This window comes from Lagenorhynchus albirostris, chromosome 10, assembly GCF_949774975.1.
Source record: "Lagenorhynchus albirostris chromosome 10, mLagAlb1.1, whole genome shotgun sequence".
Classification (NCBI taxonomy): Eukaryota; Metazoa; Chordata; class Mammalia; order Artiodactyla; family Delphinidae; genus Lagenorhynchus; species Lagenorhynchus albirostris.
In genome coordinates this window covers 74,467,126-74,485,417 of record NC_083104.1, presented here as the reverse complement: position 1 = coordinate 74,485,417, position 18,292 = coordinate 74,467,126, and the positions used below count along the sequence as shown (strand labels likewise).

Sequence of the window (18,292 nt, the reverse complement as noted above, 5' to 3'; positions counted from 1 at the left end):
CTTCCCCCGCTGCACCTCTTTTTATTTAATGGTGATTATTTGACAACTTGCAAGCTCATTATGAAGATACAATAAATAATATACATAAAGCACTTAGCCCAGTGCCTGGTACATAAGAACTATCAAATCCATAGTGGGTTCTGTGATCATTCTGCTCTGAGCAGTATTGTTTAGCAAGGCACGCTCAGAGAGGTTTCTTGTTTCCTCTGCCAGTACATGAATTACAGAGTCTACCAGGCAGTAAGAACAAGGTGCGCGTCCTTTGAGGTGTTGGTTGTTATTTACATGGGCTTGTTCTCGGAACTGCCAGTGAAATATTTGGGTTGGTCTAGGCTTTGCTTTATACCTTCTGCCACCGAAGCCTAGAGGGCATTTTTTGACAGAAACAGCTGCTGTGCAAAGGAAAGGGACAGAGTTGCTCTTCAGTGACTCATCCTGCCCTCATGTCTACCTACTGCATTTTTCTCCGAGGGTTCCCAAAATTAAATATGAGCTTGTGGAATCACTACGGAATCAGAGAGAAAACATTTGCAGAAGACTTCCCTCTCTGCAAATACTTCTTCCTCCCTGGATTTTTTTAAAAAAATCCTAAATCCCTCTTTCTACTTCTGCTTAGAAAATCAGTTCTTTCTCCACTCTCAGACTGATCTGATGAATAGATGGCTAACAAATAGCTGTGATTTTATTTATTTATTTACTTGTTTATTTATTTATATTTTTGGCCACACTGCACGGCTGCGGGATCTCAGTTCCCCGACCCGGGATTGAACCGAGACCACGGCAGTGAAAGCACCAAATCCTCACCACTAGACCACCAGGAAACTACCAGCTGTGATATTTAAAGTTTCAGTAAGTCCCTCTGCCCTGGGTCATCTCCTCTTCTAATTTGTAGCTGTCAATCAAGCTCCAACTTGAAGAGAGGTATTTCTCTTGCTTTAGGATGATGATTAAAACTCAGGATGTGAGTTTGAATCCAGCCTCCACTTTTTATTAGCTGTGTGACTTTGAGCAACTTTCTTAACCTCTCTGTGTCTCAGCATCCTCAACCGTAAAATCGGATCGTTGCAAACATCAAATGAGATAATAGTAAATGCTTAGTGTGTGTTACCTACTTATTGTCACCTGATTTTCAAACCGTATCTTAGTCTCCTGCTGAAATGTAAGTGCTCATGTTAAGCTCTTAGCTCAGTGTTTCTCAATGTGACATTTTGGAACTAACAATGCAGTACATTTAGCATCTTTGGGCCTCACCTACTAAATGCCAGTATCCACACCCTACCTAGTCCCTATGACAACCAAAAAAAAAAATCCACATCACATTTCCAGACACCATTGGGAATGTAGCACCTCTGATTGAGAAGCACACTAATTACACTGTGGTGGTATTTATCGGGTGGTTCTCAAATATGGCAAAGAGTCATCAGAGACACAGAGGCCAGGAGTGCCTAGTAAGGTGTCAGGTACCAGTGTGGGAGCAGAAACAAGTGGGGCAAGAGGAGGGACAGTACAGAGACATGCTCCCCGCCCCCTTCCCAGACACAGACACACATTTTCTTTCCTTCCCTTTGGAAAAATAGGGGAAGACAAGATTGCCAGTAAATAACTTAAAAATATCGTGAAATAGCATATCTGTGGGAGGGAGGGTGCAGCTTTGAGCAACTTTATGATGTTTTTCACTATAACTCAGTCCTCCTACTGAGGAACCCGTTGGGCACCAAACCAAAGCAGCATCTGCCCTGCCAGGATGGAGAGAGGGTTAAAAGACAGTAAGCTCAAATACTGGCTGGTGCCTGGGGTGGAGGAATGGAGGTACCAGTCACCCTTCACCCCTTCTCGGCTCCCCACCTCTCCCCTATCTGAGAGCCAGACCAGGGCCAGGTGCCTCCGTCTACACAGTTGACCAGAGAATGGTAATCCAGGGCTTGTGGGCCCTCCCCTCCCTGCCAAACGCTATCAAGTCCTAACCCTAACACTTGATAAAAAAGGCAATCCAAATGTGAACCCTTTCAAACACTTTTCAAATCATTCTGAACCCTTCCCTCAGTCTCTGTGTTCAGTCTCCCAACAGGCAGCATGTTCAGTAAAAATAACCCACATGGAAATTCCATTTTGCTTATTCCATAAATCAGGACTGATGCCCGCTACTTCCTCTTGCAAAAAAAATCACATTTACAATCTTAAAAATTGGGGGTAGGGGTTTGCAGTGTCAACTCAGCATGGCCAAGCCTGAAATGATTTTACTACTGGCCTTTTCAGTTTTCTTCTTAATCAAATGTTAAAGGGCTGTTAATCCACACTGAAGTGTAGGACTCAGCACACAACACAGCATGGCCCTGCGTTCAAGGGTCGAGTTAGAGATGCTCTTGGCGCTTTTCTTGATAAGCCATCATCCATTCTTAAAATTCAGTATAGATTAATAACTGACACCTGCTTTTTCCTGTTTGGTTCAGAACTTGCTGAGGGTTAGATAAGAAATAAGGTAAATAAGATTAATAACGCCAGCTTTGTTTCTGATGAAAGACTAACGCTGAGAAGGCGGCCAAGATGAGCGACAGCCAGGGCTCCCTAGTAGTCACGTTCAGGGAACTCCCTGGCTGTCCAGGGGTTAGGACTCTGTGCTTTCATTGCTATGGGCCCAGGTTCAATCCCTGGTCAGAGAACTGAGATCCCACAAGCCTCGCGGTGCATACAAAAAACAAAACACAACCAAAAAAACTAGCCAAAGCAATCCTATTAAAAGAAAAAAAATAGTGAAACCCAGAGCCATGCAGTTTTACCCAGCCTGTCCCAGAGATGGAAACAGTCAGACTGCCCCACAGTGCAGGGTTTTTTCTGCTGGGCTTAGCACGTGGCCGAGAGCACAGCAGAGCACAAGCCCTTTGCAGGCAGGGCTGGATCAAGAGAGAGGTGGCACAGGGTGAGCTGGCATTGCCAGTTCCTTTCCCCAAAGGTACCCGTTAGATGTCACTCCTCTTCCACTGCGGAGGAGTAAAAGAGGGGCCAGAGAGAGGGGTCCCAGTGATGGGCTAATGGAACTCCCTCCCCTTGGAAGGAATCACTGGAACTGGTGAAGTATCCATTCTAACATAGCATGTGAGCAGGGAAGCAAAGAGGAAAAATCACCAAAGGCAATGAATTTCAACGCAGTTGTAGGGGGTCAGCTTGCTTTTGAACAAAGAACTTACATGACCTGTGCCCCACGTATCAATTGCTACATAACAAACTATGCCAAAACGTAGGGCTTGAGCAACAGCAATCATTTATTTTGCTCACGAGTTTGCTCTTGGAGCAGGGTCCGGGGTGGGGCGCTCATCTCTGCTTCGTGCAGCGTTGCTGGGGCCACTCACCTGGGGATGGGCGAATCAGCTTTCAAGATGGTTCACTCACTTGGCTGGCAAGTTGGCATGGCCGTTGGCGGGCAGCCCAGATAGGCTGTGGTTTCTCTCCGTGGGAGCCTCTTCGGGCGCTGCTTGGGCTTCCTTATAATATGGAGGCGGGGTTCCAAGCATGAGCACCCTGGCAGAGCCAGGCGGTAGTGCCTGGCATTTTTGTGACCTAACTCAGAAGTCGCACTGGTTGCTTCTGCCATACTGTATTAGTCAAGGCATCCTAGAGGCCTGAACAGATTTTAGGGGAAGGAGCAAAGAGGAAGCAGTCCTCAGTGCAGGAGTGGCAAGGTTCTAGAAGAGTAATGTCGGGCAGGAAATATTATGACCATCTTTGCAAAACACAGTCGATCCACTACAACACGTAACTTTCCTGTTGAGAATTCACCTTGAATAGGAGAGGTAGTAGAGGTAAAGCAACAAGAAATCATGGAGGATCTATTTCCAGAGAGTCCAAAGTTACCATAAGAGATGCAAATTATCTCCGTCTATAATTTGTAGTCCCTGTATTTTTTATAATTTACTAAGTGTTGTCTTCTAAAAAGGTTCATTGTCAAGGAGATCTTACCTAGAATAACTAGCAATGGGCCAAACCAAAAAGGGCAAGATGCAGAAGGAATAAATGCCCAACTTTAGCTACAGACTGTTCACGAAAACATGAGTTGCCATGAGAGAATATTAAAAGTTAAAACCAGGACTTTCAGCAGACTTTCAACAGACTCTCTTGTAGAATCTGAAAGCAGTAGAGTCGTGAGAGGCGGGGCTGGAGAGGAATTATGAGCTCATTCTTTGAGGTCAGGTGGACCTGACTTTGAATCGTGGCTCTGCCGTTCATTACCTGTGTGATCTCAATGTCCTCCTGTATCATCGAGACATTATGAAACCCACATTACAGAGCTGTTGCCGTAATTTAAATATCCAATTTCTGTGAAGTACTTAGAGCTGTGTCTGGCATTTACTAAGGGCTCAGTAAATAGCTGCTGGTGTGTTTCAGAGAGATGGCAAGTGTCTGTGACATCTCCTATGTCCTGGCCCTGAGAGCTCACAGACAATAGGACAGACACCTGCCCTTCAGTGGTTTTTAGCTTAGTGGGAAAGCTAAAACTTACACACGTCTTTTGAACTGTGCCCAAGCCCATGACAGTTCCAAAGGCCTGGATGAGAATTTAACGTGTGACCACACGCCAGAGGAGTCTACACTTGCTTGGCTGGGAATTTGTTTCATGGAAGGAGGTAGAAAACCCTAACCAATGCCTCTTCTGAGGGCTTCTGGTCCTGGCCTCTTTTCTGAGGCCTGGGGAAAGGACAGTTTGCATACGAACTCGAGGAGTTGGGAGTGTGAAGGGTGAGCCTTGGCTTGGCCTTGAAAAGACACACTGGTCTGCTTGGCCACCCCTCCTCGTCGCCTCCTGAGCCCAGTGGGGCCCCAGGGGGTGACGGCACTGACGTCAGCCTTCATGGTAGAGGAATTAGCTGAAGCCCAAAGGGAAGGTGAGGCCAAAAACAGAAAAGTTCAATAAAGCAAGACCAAAGCTATGTCTTTTGATTCTGTGGGCTCTCAGCAGCTGTTGGGTTTTGCTGGATTTTGATAGTAAGAAAGTTTCCAAAAACATAACAGTGAAATGTCAGCATTAATGGGGTCACAGCAGTAAAACAGCTCTACTACCAAGTAGTCTGACTTTGTTAACTCAATGTGAAAGTTGCCCTGCACAGGGGGGCCCGCATCCCAAGTGTGTCCCCAGCACACCTAGTCTAAGAGGAAAGCATCTCTTTTCAAATAGATAAACACACTGCAACTAGAGGTGTCTTTAAGAGAATAGTCTTTATCCAAGCCAGGGCAGAGAAAGGGTTTCATCAAACAGCTAGCTTCATTATGCACATTTTACTACTTTTTTTTTTTTTTTAAAAAAGCTAGCTTCTTTCCAACAGATGAAGAAAGGGCAACATCTGATCAGTCCCCTGGCTGGGGTCCCTGCTGTCACCACCTCACCCCCAGGTCCCTTGGTCTCCATCTGCCATGGCAGATTCTTTTCTGTCATCCCCCCATCAGAAGATGAGAGGCTGTTGCTCGCCTCATCCCTGCATCACACCCAACAGGGCAACGGAGGGGACCACGGCAGCCACTAGTGTCTCTGCAAAAGGCACTGCTTCTCCAAACAGGAGGACGTCGAAGGAATCCTGTGCAGAAAAACAAGAACTACCTCATCTGATGACTCAGAAATTATTTCTTTCTCTGTTTCTTGTCTGAAGGTGTCTCTCATTCAGACTTGCAAAGCGTTCCGGGAGGAAAGAGAAAATTCTAGAAACCCTGGGTACGATGAACTCCATCACTGTCCACAGGATTTGCTGTTCTCCCAGAAACAAAGATGAGAAGGCCAAAGACGAAGAGTGCTGGTGGCCGGGAGGGGCCGCAGAGCTGATCTGGGATGCCTTGCTTCTTCTCCTGTTTGCATCCTCAGCATCCCTCCCTCTGCTACCCTCTCCCCGCACTATTATCATTTTCCAACGAAAAATTATGGTGCGGACTGGAGGAAGGGAGGGGGCAAGTTATTTGCACACCAGCATCCTCACAGGACCACTGCCCCCGGCCTGTCACACCAAACCATGTAAGAGTGTCCACCCAGACACTGAAACACGGAGAAGCACCTAGGGGTGCTGGGTACCAAAGTAGATGCCACTACATCTGAAGTTGCAGAGTTGCATCCTCATGCTGCTAAACTCTCTTTGCAACAAGCGCCCCCAGTAAGCTGTCAGGTGTTTGAAAACAGCTGCTCAAAGAAGCCACCACCCAAGGTCTGCCCACCTGTTGCCCGGAGCCTCTCATGGAACGCTGAGGTGAAGCCGGCTGCACACAGCTTCCTCTCTTTAGCAGCGTCTGCAGTGGCTCTTCTCCCTTGGGCTTTTGATAAAAATGACAAATTGCTTTAAAGGAGAACGGAACAAACACACTTAACTGAGCTGTGAGTAGCGTCAATGTGTACATCCCAACTACAAGGGCATGTAGGATAATAAGTTCAGTGTGGATTCCAGGGAAGTTAGGTTCAGACAGACTATCCGTCCCTGCTAGCCGGCAGGGAAGCAAAGCGTAGCACGAGTTCTGCTCCGTGTTCCCTGTTTTTGTCACTCTCCTCTCCTGAATCCACGCTGGCCCCGTCAGCTCTCTGTATCAAAAAAGTCAACCTCCCTGGTGGCGCAGTGGTTGAGAGTCTGCCTGCCGATGCAGGGGACACGGGTTCGAGCCCTGGTCTGGGAGGGTCCCACATGCCGCGGAGCGACTGGGCCCGTGAGGCACACCTACTGAGCCTGCACGTCTGGAGCCTGTGCTCCGCAACAAGAGAGGCCGCGATAGTGAGAGGCCCGCGCACCGTGATGAAGAGTGGCCCCCACTTGCTGCAACTGGGGAAAGCCCTCGCACAGACACGGAGACCCAACACAGCCAAAAATTAATTAATTAATTATTAATTAAAAAAAGAAAAGCTACAGTAGTCAAGAGAGTGTAGTATTGGCATCAAGGTAGACAAATAAATGAATGGAATAGAATAGAAAGTCCAGAGATAAAAAAAAAAAGGTCAACCTTATTCACATAACTCTCTCTACCTACAATTTCACCCGATCTCGACTTTGAGTTATAAAGTCTTTCTGGCCGTATTTCTGTGGCTCTAGCTAGTTCTCGCCCTCTTTGTTGCTGCCAAGGTCCAGGGAAGTGCTGGAGGTGTGATGCTCCATTTTTGTGAACTATCCGGATCCCTCATCCAGGATGTTGGTTCAGGGCGGAGTGTGGAGGTCCAGTAAAGACTTCTCCGACTCTTGACAGAGAGAGAACTCTCTTAGCAAGATATGGCTGTATCCGTTTGCTAGGGCTGCCTCAACAGAGGACCACAAACTGAGTGGCTTACACAACAGCAGTGTATTGCTTCACGTTCTGCAGGTTAAAAGTCCAAGATCAAGGTGTTGGAACAACACAGGGCCGTGCTCCTTCTGAAGGTGCTGGGGGAGGATCTGGCCCAGGCTTCTCTTGTAGCTTCTGGTCGTTCCTTGGATTGTGGCAACATAAGTTCAGTCTTCACATGCAGTTCTCCCTGGATGAGCGCCCATGTCCTAATTTCCCCTTTTTATAAGGAAACCAGTCATTTTGAAATAGGGCCCACCCCGATGGCCTCATTTTAACTTAGTCATCTGTGAAGAGCCTGTTTCCAAATAAGGTCATGGTCATAGGTACTGGGGGTCAGGACTTCACCGTCTTTGGTGGGGACAGGGGCGGGGGTGGGGAACACAATTCAACCCATAGCAACACATGACTCTGAACATTCACATCCCCCTCAGCATCACTTAGAAGAGATTCGATGCTTATTGCATTGTCAGTGCTTCTCAGTCCCTAACGTCAGCACTAAATTTAAAACTGTGCCTTGCAAGCGTTTGCTGTTTTCACCGTGGACATTTCCCAAGGTGCACACAGGAGCACGTAAACGCGACCCCAGCTCTGGCGCTGACAGTCCTGGCCCCGGCCCTCCGGAAGGGCACTGTCCACTGCAGACTGAGGAGGACAGGCAAGATGCCTGGACTGAGTGGTGTCTGGCTTTGATCCTGGAGGGAGGGCAAGACTTCGGGGACTAGGTGAGACTATAGCAAATAGAAGTATCTGGTTTGGTGAGTATACAAATGTGGCTGTCATGATTGGTGAGAGACTGTGCAGCGTCTTTTGTCCTAGTCTAAGAAATGAGGACTTGATCTAGTGAGACCTGGAGAGCCACAGACCAGGAGGTTGTCTGGGAGACATTGCTTTTAGGTGTTTCCCATCCATGAAGGATGGGAAAGGAAAGATAGGACGTCGGAAGAAGATTAAGTGTGTCAGCAGTTAACCTGAGAAGTTACAAGCATGCAGATTGAGAATGCCCCTTGCACACTCCCACCTCCTGGACGCCTTCTACTTGTCTCTTAGACCCAGGTCAGCTGTCGCCTCCACTGGGAAGCCTTTCAGAGTTACTTGCTCCTTGCAATTTGGTACCACTGTCCTTGACATATATTGCCACCCCAGCGCTTACCATAGTATTTTGTGGTACTTTCTGTTTCCCTGTGCCATCACTGGGCTGTGCTCTTGTGGAAGACACAAATATTTTTGAATGTGCCTTGTATCCTTTATGATTAGCAATGGGCCAGAGCATGGGAGATGCTCAGTAGATACACCCTGAAGTGAAACAGCGACAGACAGGAAGCCTGCTGGCTAATAGTGAATTGACTACAAGAAGAACCAGTCAAGAATAGACTACTAGGGCTTCCCTGGTGGCGCAGTGGTTGAGAGTCCGCCTGCCGATGCAGGGGACACGGGTTCGTGCCCCGGTACAGGAAGATCCCACATGCCGCGGAGCGGCTGGGCTCGTGAGCCCTGACCACTGAGCCTGCGCGTCCGGAGCCTGTGCTCTGCAACGGGTGGGGCCACAAAATAGACTCTTGGAACTGGAGGGAACTTGACCGTCATCAAAACCTGTTACCGGGGTCTTCCCTGGTGGCGCAGTGGTTGAGAGTCCGCCTGCAGATGCAGGGGACACGGGTTCGTGCCCCGGCCCGGGAGGATCCCACATGCCGCGGAGCGGCTGGGCCCATGAGCCATGGCCGCTGAGCCTGCGCGTCCGGAGCCTGTGCTCCGCAACCGGAGAGGCCACAACAGTGAGAGGCCCGCGTACCGCAAAAAAAAAAAAAAAAAAAAAAAAAAAAAAAAAAAAACCTGTTACCATGTAACCACTGGATGGAAATCCCAGATGAGTGGCAATTCCAGCTTATTCCGTCCTGGGGCAGCTCTTGCCATAAGAAATGTACAGCAAGAGGAGAACTTGGAGAACTTCTCCAAAAGATGAAGGAATGAGGTGATGGGCTCAGGATTACTCAGCCGTTAACAGCAATGCTGGGAAATAGAAGAGAAACTGGTAACTTACTGCCAGGCCCATCACCCCAATCCCTTGGACTGTAGTTATTACCATTTTGAAGTTTACAGCTGCGGATACTGAGGCTAAGAGAGGTGAAGGGGCCTGTTCAGGGCTGTACAGGTGACGGGGGGCAGAGCTGAGCTGCAAAGACGGATCAATCTCATTTCACTTTCCAACACCACCCCTGGAGAAGACTCAGCATCTCCTGAGACGCGTAAAATGCGCCCTCACTTCCTAAACAAACTTCACCAAATCATTTGTGTAGAAATCCCTCCCGCATTCTTACCCCCCATTTCTCTTGCTTTTCAGGAGAGAAGTATGAGCTCCATGCAGGGACTGAGTCCACCCCAAGTGTCGTCGTGCACGTGTGTGACAGTGACATCGAGGAAGAAGAGGATCCAAAGACGTCCCCAAAGCCAAAAATCATCCAGACCCGGCGTCCCGGCCCGCCGCCCTCCGTGTCCAACTGAGCTCACTGCTCCACCTCGAAGAGAATACCCATCTCCTCTTTATCATGCTTTCCCCCCGCCCCCCGTTGTTTGTTTGTCAAAAAAAAAAAATTGCCTTTAAATCCCTGGGTGTTTGGTTGTTTGAGATTCCTTCCTTGTAATCAAGCCTCTCGGACAAAAGGGCTAGGAAAAGGTGATATGTTTCCTGATCATATCATACCCATCGAGTGTAAGACATTATTTAGAAGATTCTAGGAAAAAAAGTAGTATTTTCTTATTAAACAATCAGCACAGCCTAACCTTCGTGCTCTCCTGTTGATCCAAGCCGGAGACGTCAGTGGCAAATAGCACCTGTGTTGCTTGTGAGCCGTTCCAGTCCCAGTCCCGACGTGTGTGCGTTGTTCTTTCCTGGCCACTTAAGTAGGACCATAAGTAAACCTGACTTTGACTGCATGAGATATTCCTATCTGGTCTCCTCAGTCCTCTGCATCCCGACATTCCCAGGACATGCATGATCACCAGCATTTATTTTCACGATTTGACGATATACTCTAAGTCACAGATGGTCAGCGTCCAGTCATGTCCTATCTAGATTAGCAAAATTATCAGCATCCTCCAGCTTATTAAACAAGTCTGGGTGTAGTCACTCTTGCGAGTCAAAGACTTCATAGCTCTGTTAAAATTCCTGGAGGAAAAACTGAGCTTGGCCCCAAAGACATCCCTCAGTAGATTTTGAACCACGATTTCATTGTAGAAGTTTCCCTGCCTCGTTGGGGAGGCTTGTCCAGGATGATAGAGACCGATTTCAGACAAATCTATTTATCACAGAAGTTTCATGGTGTCTGAATGATTGTTTTTTTTCTCTTTGTATATTTGTACAAATGTTTCAGCTGTGCTTTTAAATATCTGGATGTCTTTTATTTAGGGATTGTTGAGCCATTAGCTGCTTTAAAGCATATGTGCATTGCTTATGAATGCATTCATATACTAATACAGGTAATCTGATAATATTACACTCTATTATGGATAATGCTGAATTTTGAAAGGGCACAAAACTTCTCATGCTGATATATAAATGACTAGCCAACATCTTTGCTATCAAGAGCAGTTGCTTTTAAATAAAGCGAAGAAGCAAGTGTCTGTTGCAGACAGTTGAAATGCAGCTAAATCAATGTAGCAGCCACTGAGCATATTCAAAGGGAAAGACTGATAGATAAATGTATGCGGTTCCTACTCGTGCAATGCCGTATTGCTCAAAAACGTATTTGTTTTTGTTACATGTGATTTTTCTATTTCTCTAGCCCAAAGTGCATTATAGAAGATACACCTATAGAACCATTACCTTCTGCTCTATGTGCCAGGCCTCATCTGCTCCTGTACATTCATGAATTACTTTAGATGCAAATGCCAATTACGATGGAGTGGGGAAATACTTTCATTACCCAAGCCTCAGAAAAACACAAAGAACAATAACACAGCCACCTGATGGAAGGATTGTTGTGGTTTTTGATTAAGGTCTAAGTTTCATCAGAAACTTAAAACATTAGCCTGATTACTCAGAAACAAAAGTCCGTTCTACTGTGAATATAGCAATATAGTACTGGATACAGTACAGGTGAAACTGAGGACAGACAGCATTGCTTGTAAAATCCTGAGTTTCCGTAGAAAAATGAAGGCTCCTTTGAAAAATAAAATCTGAGGAGTATATAACAAGCAAATGCTTTGACTTTCCTTTTCTGTGAAGGTTTTTGGTTTTTCATGGACAAATGAAAAGATTAGATTTAATAGTGGAGAATTCTTCCCTCTAGTGGAAGAAGTTGAGAACTACAGTCCATTTTGTGCTGATTCTCTTCTTAAGCGTCAGAATTTTTAGAAGGCAGGCTCTGGAGAAATCTGGGTGAGAGAAAACTATTTGGAAATGACTTCTCAATGTTTTAAAACAGATCCATCAGACATTTCCAACAAGATTTAGTAAAAGTTGAAATGACCATTGTGTGTCATCAAAAAAACCCTCAGTGGAATGTATGACCCAAGTGGTTAGTCTTGGTGACATTTATTGCAAAGTGTCAATGTTAATCTGTCTCAGATCAAGCAGTTCTCTCATGAGGTTGGGTTTGGGGAGGTGGGGAGAAGCACGTGTCCCAGGAGAGGGAGAAGAAACGGGGGACTCCTTGAAGGGTTTCGGTGGCCCCTCCGAGCACCATGAAAGTCACAGTTGCCTCAGTATCTCCGTGAGCCACAGGATGCAAACCTCTTCAGCACTATTTTAAGTTTGAAAAGTTTAAATATGGAGGAGGAGGGGGAGATTGCCACCAACTGAATCATTTGTGCACGTGTATAGCTCAAAGAGCTTAGATTTCAAATATACCTGGTGAATGACTCTGTCCACGTAGTGTAATTTCTGTGTTTTCTGCCTGAGTTGGATATTTCTGAGTGGTGATTGTGGAGGAGGGCGATTCGGCCTATAGTCTTTCTAAGATGCTACCAAGAGATGAAATTAACTCATCTGAGCTCTTCCTGAAATGGGGTGGGGGGAGCTGGTTGGCAGCATCTCATGAAGGAAGAGGAATTCAAGGCTTGGAGGGGTGGGAGGGGCTCTGATAAGGGGTCTGGGAGAGCCCCTGTTTATTGTCACACTTCAGCCAGCTTGCTCCTAAAAGCCATTCCAAGTGTACACGGACACTTTTAATATAACCCCCACTCTATTCTTTAGTTTAAAACACTGTAATAGACCTGAAGTAGGCAAAATTTTACTACATGGAACACAGAAAGCACTATCATAAAATGAAAGATGGGTACATTGTCCTTCATTAAAATTAAGAGTATCTGTTCATCAAATTACACCATTAGGAGAGTGAAAAGGAAAGCCTCAGAGTGGGAGAAGATAAATGTCTTAATTACATAGAGTTGTTAAATAACTCACACCCAAAATGTAAAAAGAACTTCTGCAAATTAATACGAAAAAGACAGACAATTCTTTTGTAAGAATGGTCAAAATACTTAAGCAGGTACTTCAAATATACAGGCAATTCACACTTACACATGCACACTTGAAATACCCCTATGGCCCATAAATGTTAAAATGTGTTCAACATCAATTCTTATCAGAGAAAGGCAAATCAAAGCCTCAAATAGGTACACTATACACAATTCAAAATGGCCAAAATTAAGTATGGGGAAATGCAAAGTGTTAATGGTATCAGTCAAGGCAGAGTATAAACTGGTACTACCACGTTGGAATACTGTTTGGTAATATCTACCAAGGCTAAACATAGACTGATCTGGGAGGGGTTCCACTCCAGGACAGACACCCAGCAGATCTGAGTTCTCACATCCACCAAAGTACTTGTACAATAGTGTTCCCAGTAGCAGGGCTTATAATAGCCATTAACTGGATACAACCCAAATGACCTTCAATTGTTGAGTGGATAAATAAACTGTGGTATATTACAAAGCGATTAAAAAACACAAATTACAGAGATATACCACAACATGGTTGGGTCTCAAAATCACACTTTCGAGCAAAAAAAATACATGAAAGTGTCCATCATGTAAGACTCCATTTATGATGTTAAGAAACAGTCAGAATTGACCTATATGGATAGAAATTATAATAGTGTCTACCTTTTGGAGGATATTGACTGAGAAGGGGCACACAGGAGCCTTCTGGGGGCTATAAACATTCTACATCTCTCTACATCTCCATCTAGACCTCTGCGCACGTGTGCATATGCAAAATTCACTCAAAATGCATGCAGTATATATGTAAATTACACCTCAGCTGAAACAAAACCACCATGGAAACGGGAAGGAACCATTAGTTGTAAAAAAGGATTGGAATGTTCTCACCCTAACAGCACATCTCATGGATCTTAGGTTGGTGAGATATTTCCATATGCACAAAGCCTTCCTTTACAATCTATAAATAAGTATTTTATAAACTAGAAAGCATAGGACTGAAGCCCTGGGTGAGGCACTGTTCATTCAGGTGGCAAATATGTACAAAAGACCTACTATGTGCCTGACCCTGGGTTCCAGTGGTGGAAAAGGTGGATATTGTCCCTGCCGGTTCACGGAATAGAGTCTAGTGTGGAAAAGAGACAATAAACAAAGAAGTAAGCAGACCAATAATTAGAAATTCTGGTAGGTGGGCACAGTGAGGAAAAGCCAGAACACAGTAGGAGTGTTAGCGGAAGTCCATGTTCCCGACGCACAGTGAGGCCAAACAAACTGAGCGTTGGAGTTAGGAGCAGGGAAAGGTTTCTTGTGGGGCCCTGCAAGGAGACGGGTGGCTCGTGCCCTAAAAAGCCCGAGATCCTCAAAGGGTTTCGGCAAAGCAGTTTTAAAAGCCAGGTGAGGGCTTCCCTGGTGGCGCAGTGGTTGAGAGTCTGCCTGCCGATGCAGGGGACACGGGTTCGTGCCCCGGTCCGGGAAGATCCCACATGCCGCGGAGCGGCTGGGCCCGTGAGCCATGGCCGCTGAGCCTGCGCGTCTGGAGCCTGTGCTCCGCAACGGGAGAGGCCACAACAGTGAGAAGCCCGCGTACCACAAAAAAAATGCCAGGTGTTGGGGGGGGGGTCCCAGGGTATATAATCAGCTCATGCACAATTCTCTGATTGGCTGATGGTGAGGTAACAGTGTGGTGTCACAGGGGTCAACATTACCAGTCCTTAGGCTCCAGGAGGCCTCGGGGCTGTGTGCTCATGGTCATCAAGTAGTTAACATCTTCCATGTGGCGGGGCTTTTCACATCTGTAAAACAACTCAGGAAATGTGCATCGATACTGTTACCTAGGTACTTCAGAGAGGAGCTAAAGCAGAGGATACGAGGGAAGGCCTGTCCTGGGAAGGCCCCACAGGGTCCTGCTCAGTTACATGAGGACAGAGAATAAAAGTAGAGGATCAGGGTCAGGGAGGGCCTCTCTGAAAAGGAAACATTGACACTGAACAGAGAAGAAACTAGCCATCGATCGAGGTGCTGGAAGAGAGTTCCAGGCAGCAGGGGGAAGGCGGGGGACGTGGAGATGCCTCTTCATTTTGGAGGGAACTTGAGAGTGTCATCAGTATGGCAGAGGTACAGAGGATGAGGGCAAGTGTGGTCCCAGATGAGTTTGGGAAAGGGGGCAGGGCTTAGGCTCCATAGAGCGTGGCAGGCCAACCTAGGGGGCTTGGAATTCATTTTAAGCACAATGAGAAGGGTTTTCAGCAGAGGAAATGTATGACCCACTTCATCTTGTGACAGATGCTGCTTTAATAGACACTTCCTAACACAAAGCCACAGCCCTAAGTGTCCAGATACTCCAGTGTGAGGGACCTGACCCTCTACCGCCCACTTTATCCTTGAAAAAGATAGCTTTGAATAGCTGTATTCATCACTGCAGTCTTATCTACTGAACTCAGCACCAACATCGGTACGCAATGTCTTTTCATGATTCTAGAAAAGTTTGTTTTTGTTCTTATTCCTTCTCAAGTCGTTGACAAGACCCTGGTGCAGGAAAGGGGAGACAGAGCAGGTGATGAAGAATAAGTCGGTGATGCAGGGAAACCTTCGTTTATCAGCTGGTACAGAGTGTTCCTGCTAGAAGACACCATGCAGAGAGTCACGGAACACTTAGCAGGCTCGCCCCTTAAATCTGCAATCTGAGAAACCGAAAATCTCAAGCAAAAAGTTTTCTGTCAAACTCATTCATCTGCTCCTTTCCAAGAGAGTCTGGGGAAGTGTTATTGGAGTTGATTCAGGGGCTTTTTATGTCTCTAAAAGGAAACTGTATCCAAGGTTAATTGTGTGTGTGTGTGTGTGTGTGAACCCAAGTGCGTTTGGTATAAGTTGGAAATAGGAAGCCCAGAATAAGCTGAAATGATTGAAATACTTTGCACAAAAAAGTATCCCTCCTTGACTCTCTTGCCTTATTTTCCATTCTCACCCAATAATTGGGTTTGAAAACCTTAGGGCTGGGCAGGACTGTGGGGCATCTTTGACTAGTTGTAATCATTAGTGAAATTATCGTTCCCAAACGGACTTTGGATTTGCCTATGGGGTCATTTTATTCTTAAAGCAAGATTTATAGCTGTTTCTCTAATGTGGCCAACCTCAGCCCCTGACAGCCTGTTTCCCAAGCCCCAACCCCCTTTTGGGTGGAGACACTCCCGTCCCCAGATGCCGTGGTGTTGGTGGCCCTCCACTGAGTGGCCAGGCACTGCACTCAGCTGGAAGGATTCCCCCACCCAAGGTCACACCCGCACCCCAGGGACAGCCTGCATGCAGTGACTAGCTATGCGGTAGAGGGAAAACCCCATCCTGCAGCTCTGTAAGGCCACCGCAGTTCCAGAGCTCCCTGTGGGGTCGGCTAAGGTCTCTGCATCTCAGGTCAACTCTTTTACTTTGCCTAATTGTATCGCCTTCACTCCCCCATACATGTGGACCTTCAAGGCTCCCTGGTAAACTTCCTCTAGGCACATCTCCCTCTGAGTCTGTGTCCCAGAGAAACTAACCTCACACATCCTGGACCACCTGTTCTCCATCCTTGGAGTTCTGGGAACTGTACAAGTCTTCTCCATATGTCCCGCTGCCTTTGCATTCCTGGTGTGGATCAGTTATACCAGGGGTTAGTAGCTTCTCCAAAAGCAGCCCAGCGAAGCTCCATTCCGTGCTTTCTTTGTGCCGTCCGGCTGAGTTCAGGGTTGGGGGAGTAGATGTGCTGGAAACTCAGCCCAAACTCCCATGTTGGAGAAATCAGCCAATCAGCCCTGCGGGGGCAGAAGCACAATGAACATCTGTTTTTGTCTGTTGTGTCGACTTAAAAAAAATGCACAACATGAGAGTTGCGAGTTAAGTTTTATTTGGGGCAAAATGAGGAGTGCATCTCGGGAGACAGCATTTCAGATAGCTCTGAGGAACTGCTCCAAAGATGTGGTGGGGGGGGGGGAACGTCAATATATATGTGATCTTGGTGAAGTGGGAGTACATACAATCAAGCACATATTTTCGCAGAGGTTCTCACGAGGGTTACTTCTAGTCACGAGGAGCAGACATCACCATGAAGGAATTTAGTGCTTTTCTAGATACGAGGAGATCCAAGAACTGGGCTTATAAAATCAGCTCCTGGGGCTTCCCTGGTGGCGCAGTGGTTGAGAGTCCGCCTGCCGATGCAGGGGACACGGGTTCGTGCCCCGGTCTGGGAGGATCCCACGTGCCGCGGAGCGGCTGGGCCCGTGAGCCATGGCCGCTGAGCCTGCGCGTCCGGAGCCTGTGCTCCGCAACGGGAGAGGCCACAACAGTGAGAGGCCCACGTACCGCAAAAAAAAAAAAAAAAGAAAAATCAGCTCCTGAAAACATCTAACTAGCTGAAGACCTGTTCTGCCAGTTTTTCTCAGAGCACCGAGGGCCTCATTCCTGATCTCCACCCTGAATTCCTTTCAGGGGGTGTTGAAGGTCAGCAGCTGCAGCGGCACCTGATTTAATCCTTGTAGAGTAGATGGCAAGTACCAGTTTGTAGTTGACAGTTGTCGGGGGTCCTTATGAAAAACACAGATGGGACTGTGGTAAAGAGGGCTGGACCCACCCTAATTCTGGCCTGTGTGCCACCCTTGTATCTGAGAAAGCGATAAAGATCATGTCTATGACTTTAGACAAGTTACTCGAGTCGTTGAAACTCAGTTTTCTCTCCTGTAAAATGGGTATAAAAACCTACTTTGTCATGAGGACTTAATAAGCTAATACTAATAACGGTAGCAATTATTACTGGTGACTGAATTCACAAATTTTGGTGCCAAGTGACCTGGGTTTAAACAACCCCTACCCCCTGCTCTGCTGCGTAGCACACTTGTACTCTTCGCACAGTTTCTTAACCTAAGTCCTGGCTTGCACAACCGCCAAGAGGACAGGACGTTAGCACCCATCTCCTGGAGTTAGGAGGGACTCAAAGAGAAAGTAACTCAAGAGCTGGGCACATAGGACGTCCACGGCCAGTACTTTCTATGCATCGGGCCCCACGGGGAGCACTTGATTGACATTTATACTCTCATTTCATCTTCACGGCGGAGCTTTCTTTTCTCTCGTTTCTCATAAATAATAGGCGTCTTGTGTTGAATGCTCATGTATGGCAGCTGGTCTCCTAAGTTCTTTACATTTTCATTGCATTCTCTCAATGATCCTATGAGGAAGGTACTGATGTCCCCATTTTACATGTGAGGCAACCAAAGCCCAGAAGTGTTACATCCATGATACGCAAAGGGTGTTCCGCACACTGCCCACGTCAGCATCAGCATCCTTCCAGGAGCTGGGCGGACATGCAGAGTCTCAGTCCCTCCCTGAACGACTGAGTCAGATCTGTCTTTCAACAAGATCCTCGTGCCCGGGATTCCTATGCCGTTTACAGTGTAAAAACCACTCAAGGTCAAGGGCCAAATCAGAGCCCTAGCAGAGTTGTAACTGCAGAGCAGATACTTTTAACTGCCTCTAGGGATATAGTGCCCACCAAAGAACGTGCTCACGGGACATAATTTCCCTTCCCCCAGCAATGATCAGTTAGACCAAG

The 18,292-nt window shown here is 46.8% G+C and overlaps 1 protein-coding gene across 2 annotated transcripts in view; it reads left to right on the top strand.

Annotated features, from left to right (window-relative positions):
• The window catches only part of RCAN2 (regulator of calcineurin 2), a 271,389-nt gene extending 259,249 nt beyond the window's left edge, over positions 1-12,140 (top strand). For both annotated transcript variants that reach the window (XM_060163046.1, XM_060163047.1), the window contains one exon: positions 9,617-12,140. In XM_060163046.1, coding sequence (XP_060019029.1) covers positions 9,617-9,777 — 161 coding nt within the window. In that variant the 3' untranslated portion in view covers positions 9,778-12,140. The remainder of the gene's footprint in view (positions 1-9,616) is intronic.
• The last annotated feature ends 6,152 nt before the right edge of the window (positions 12,141-18,292 follow it).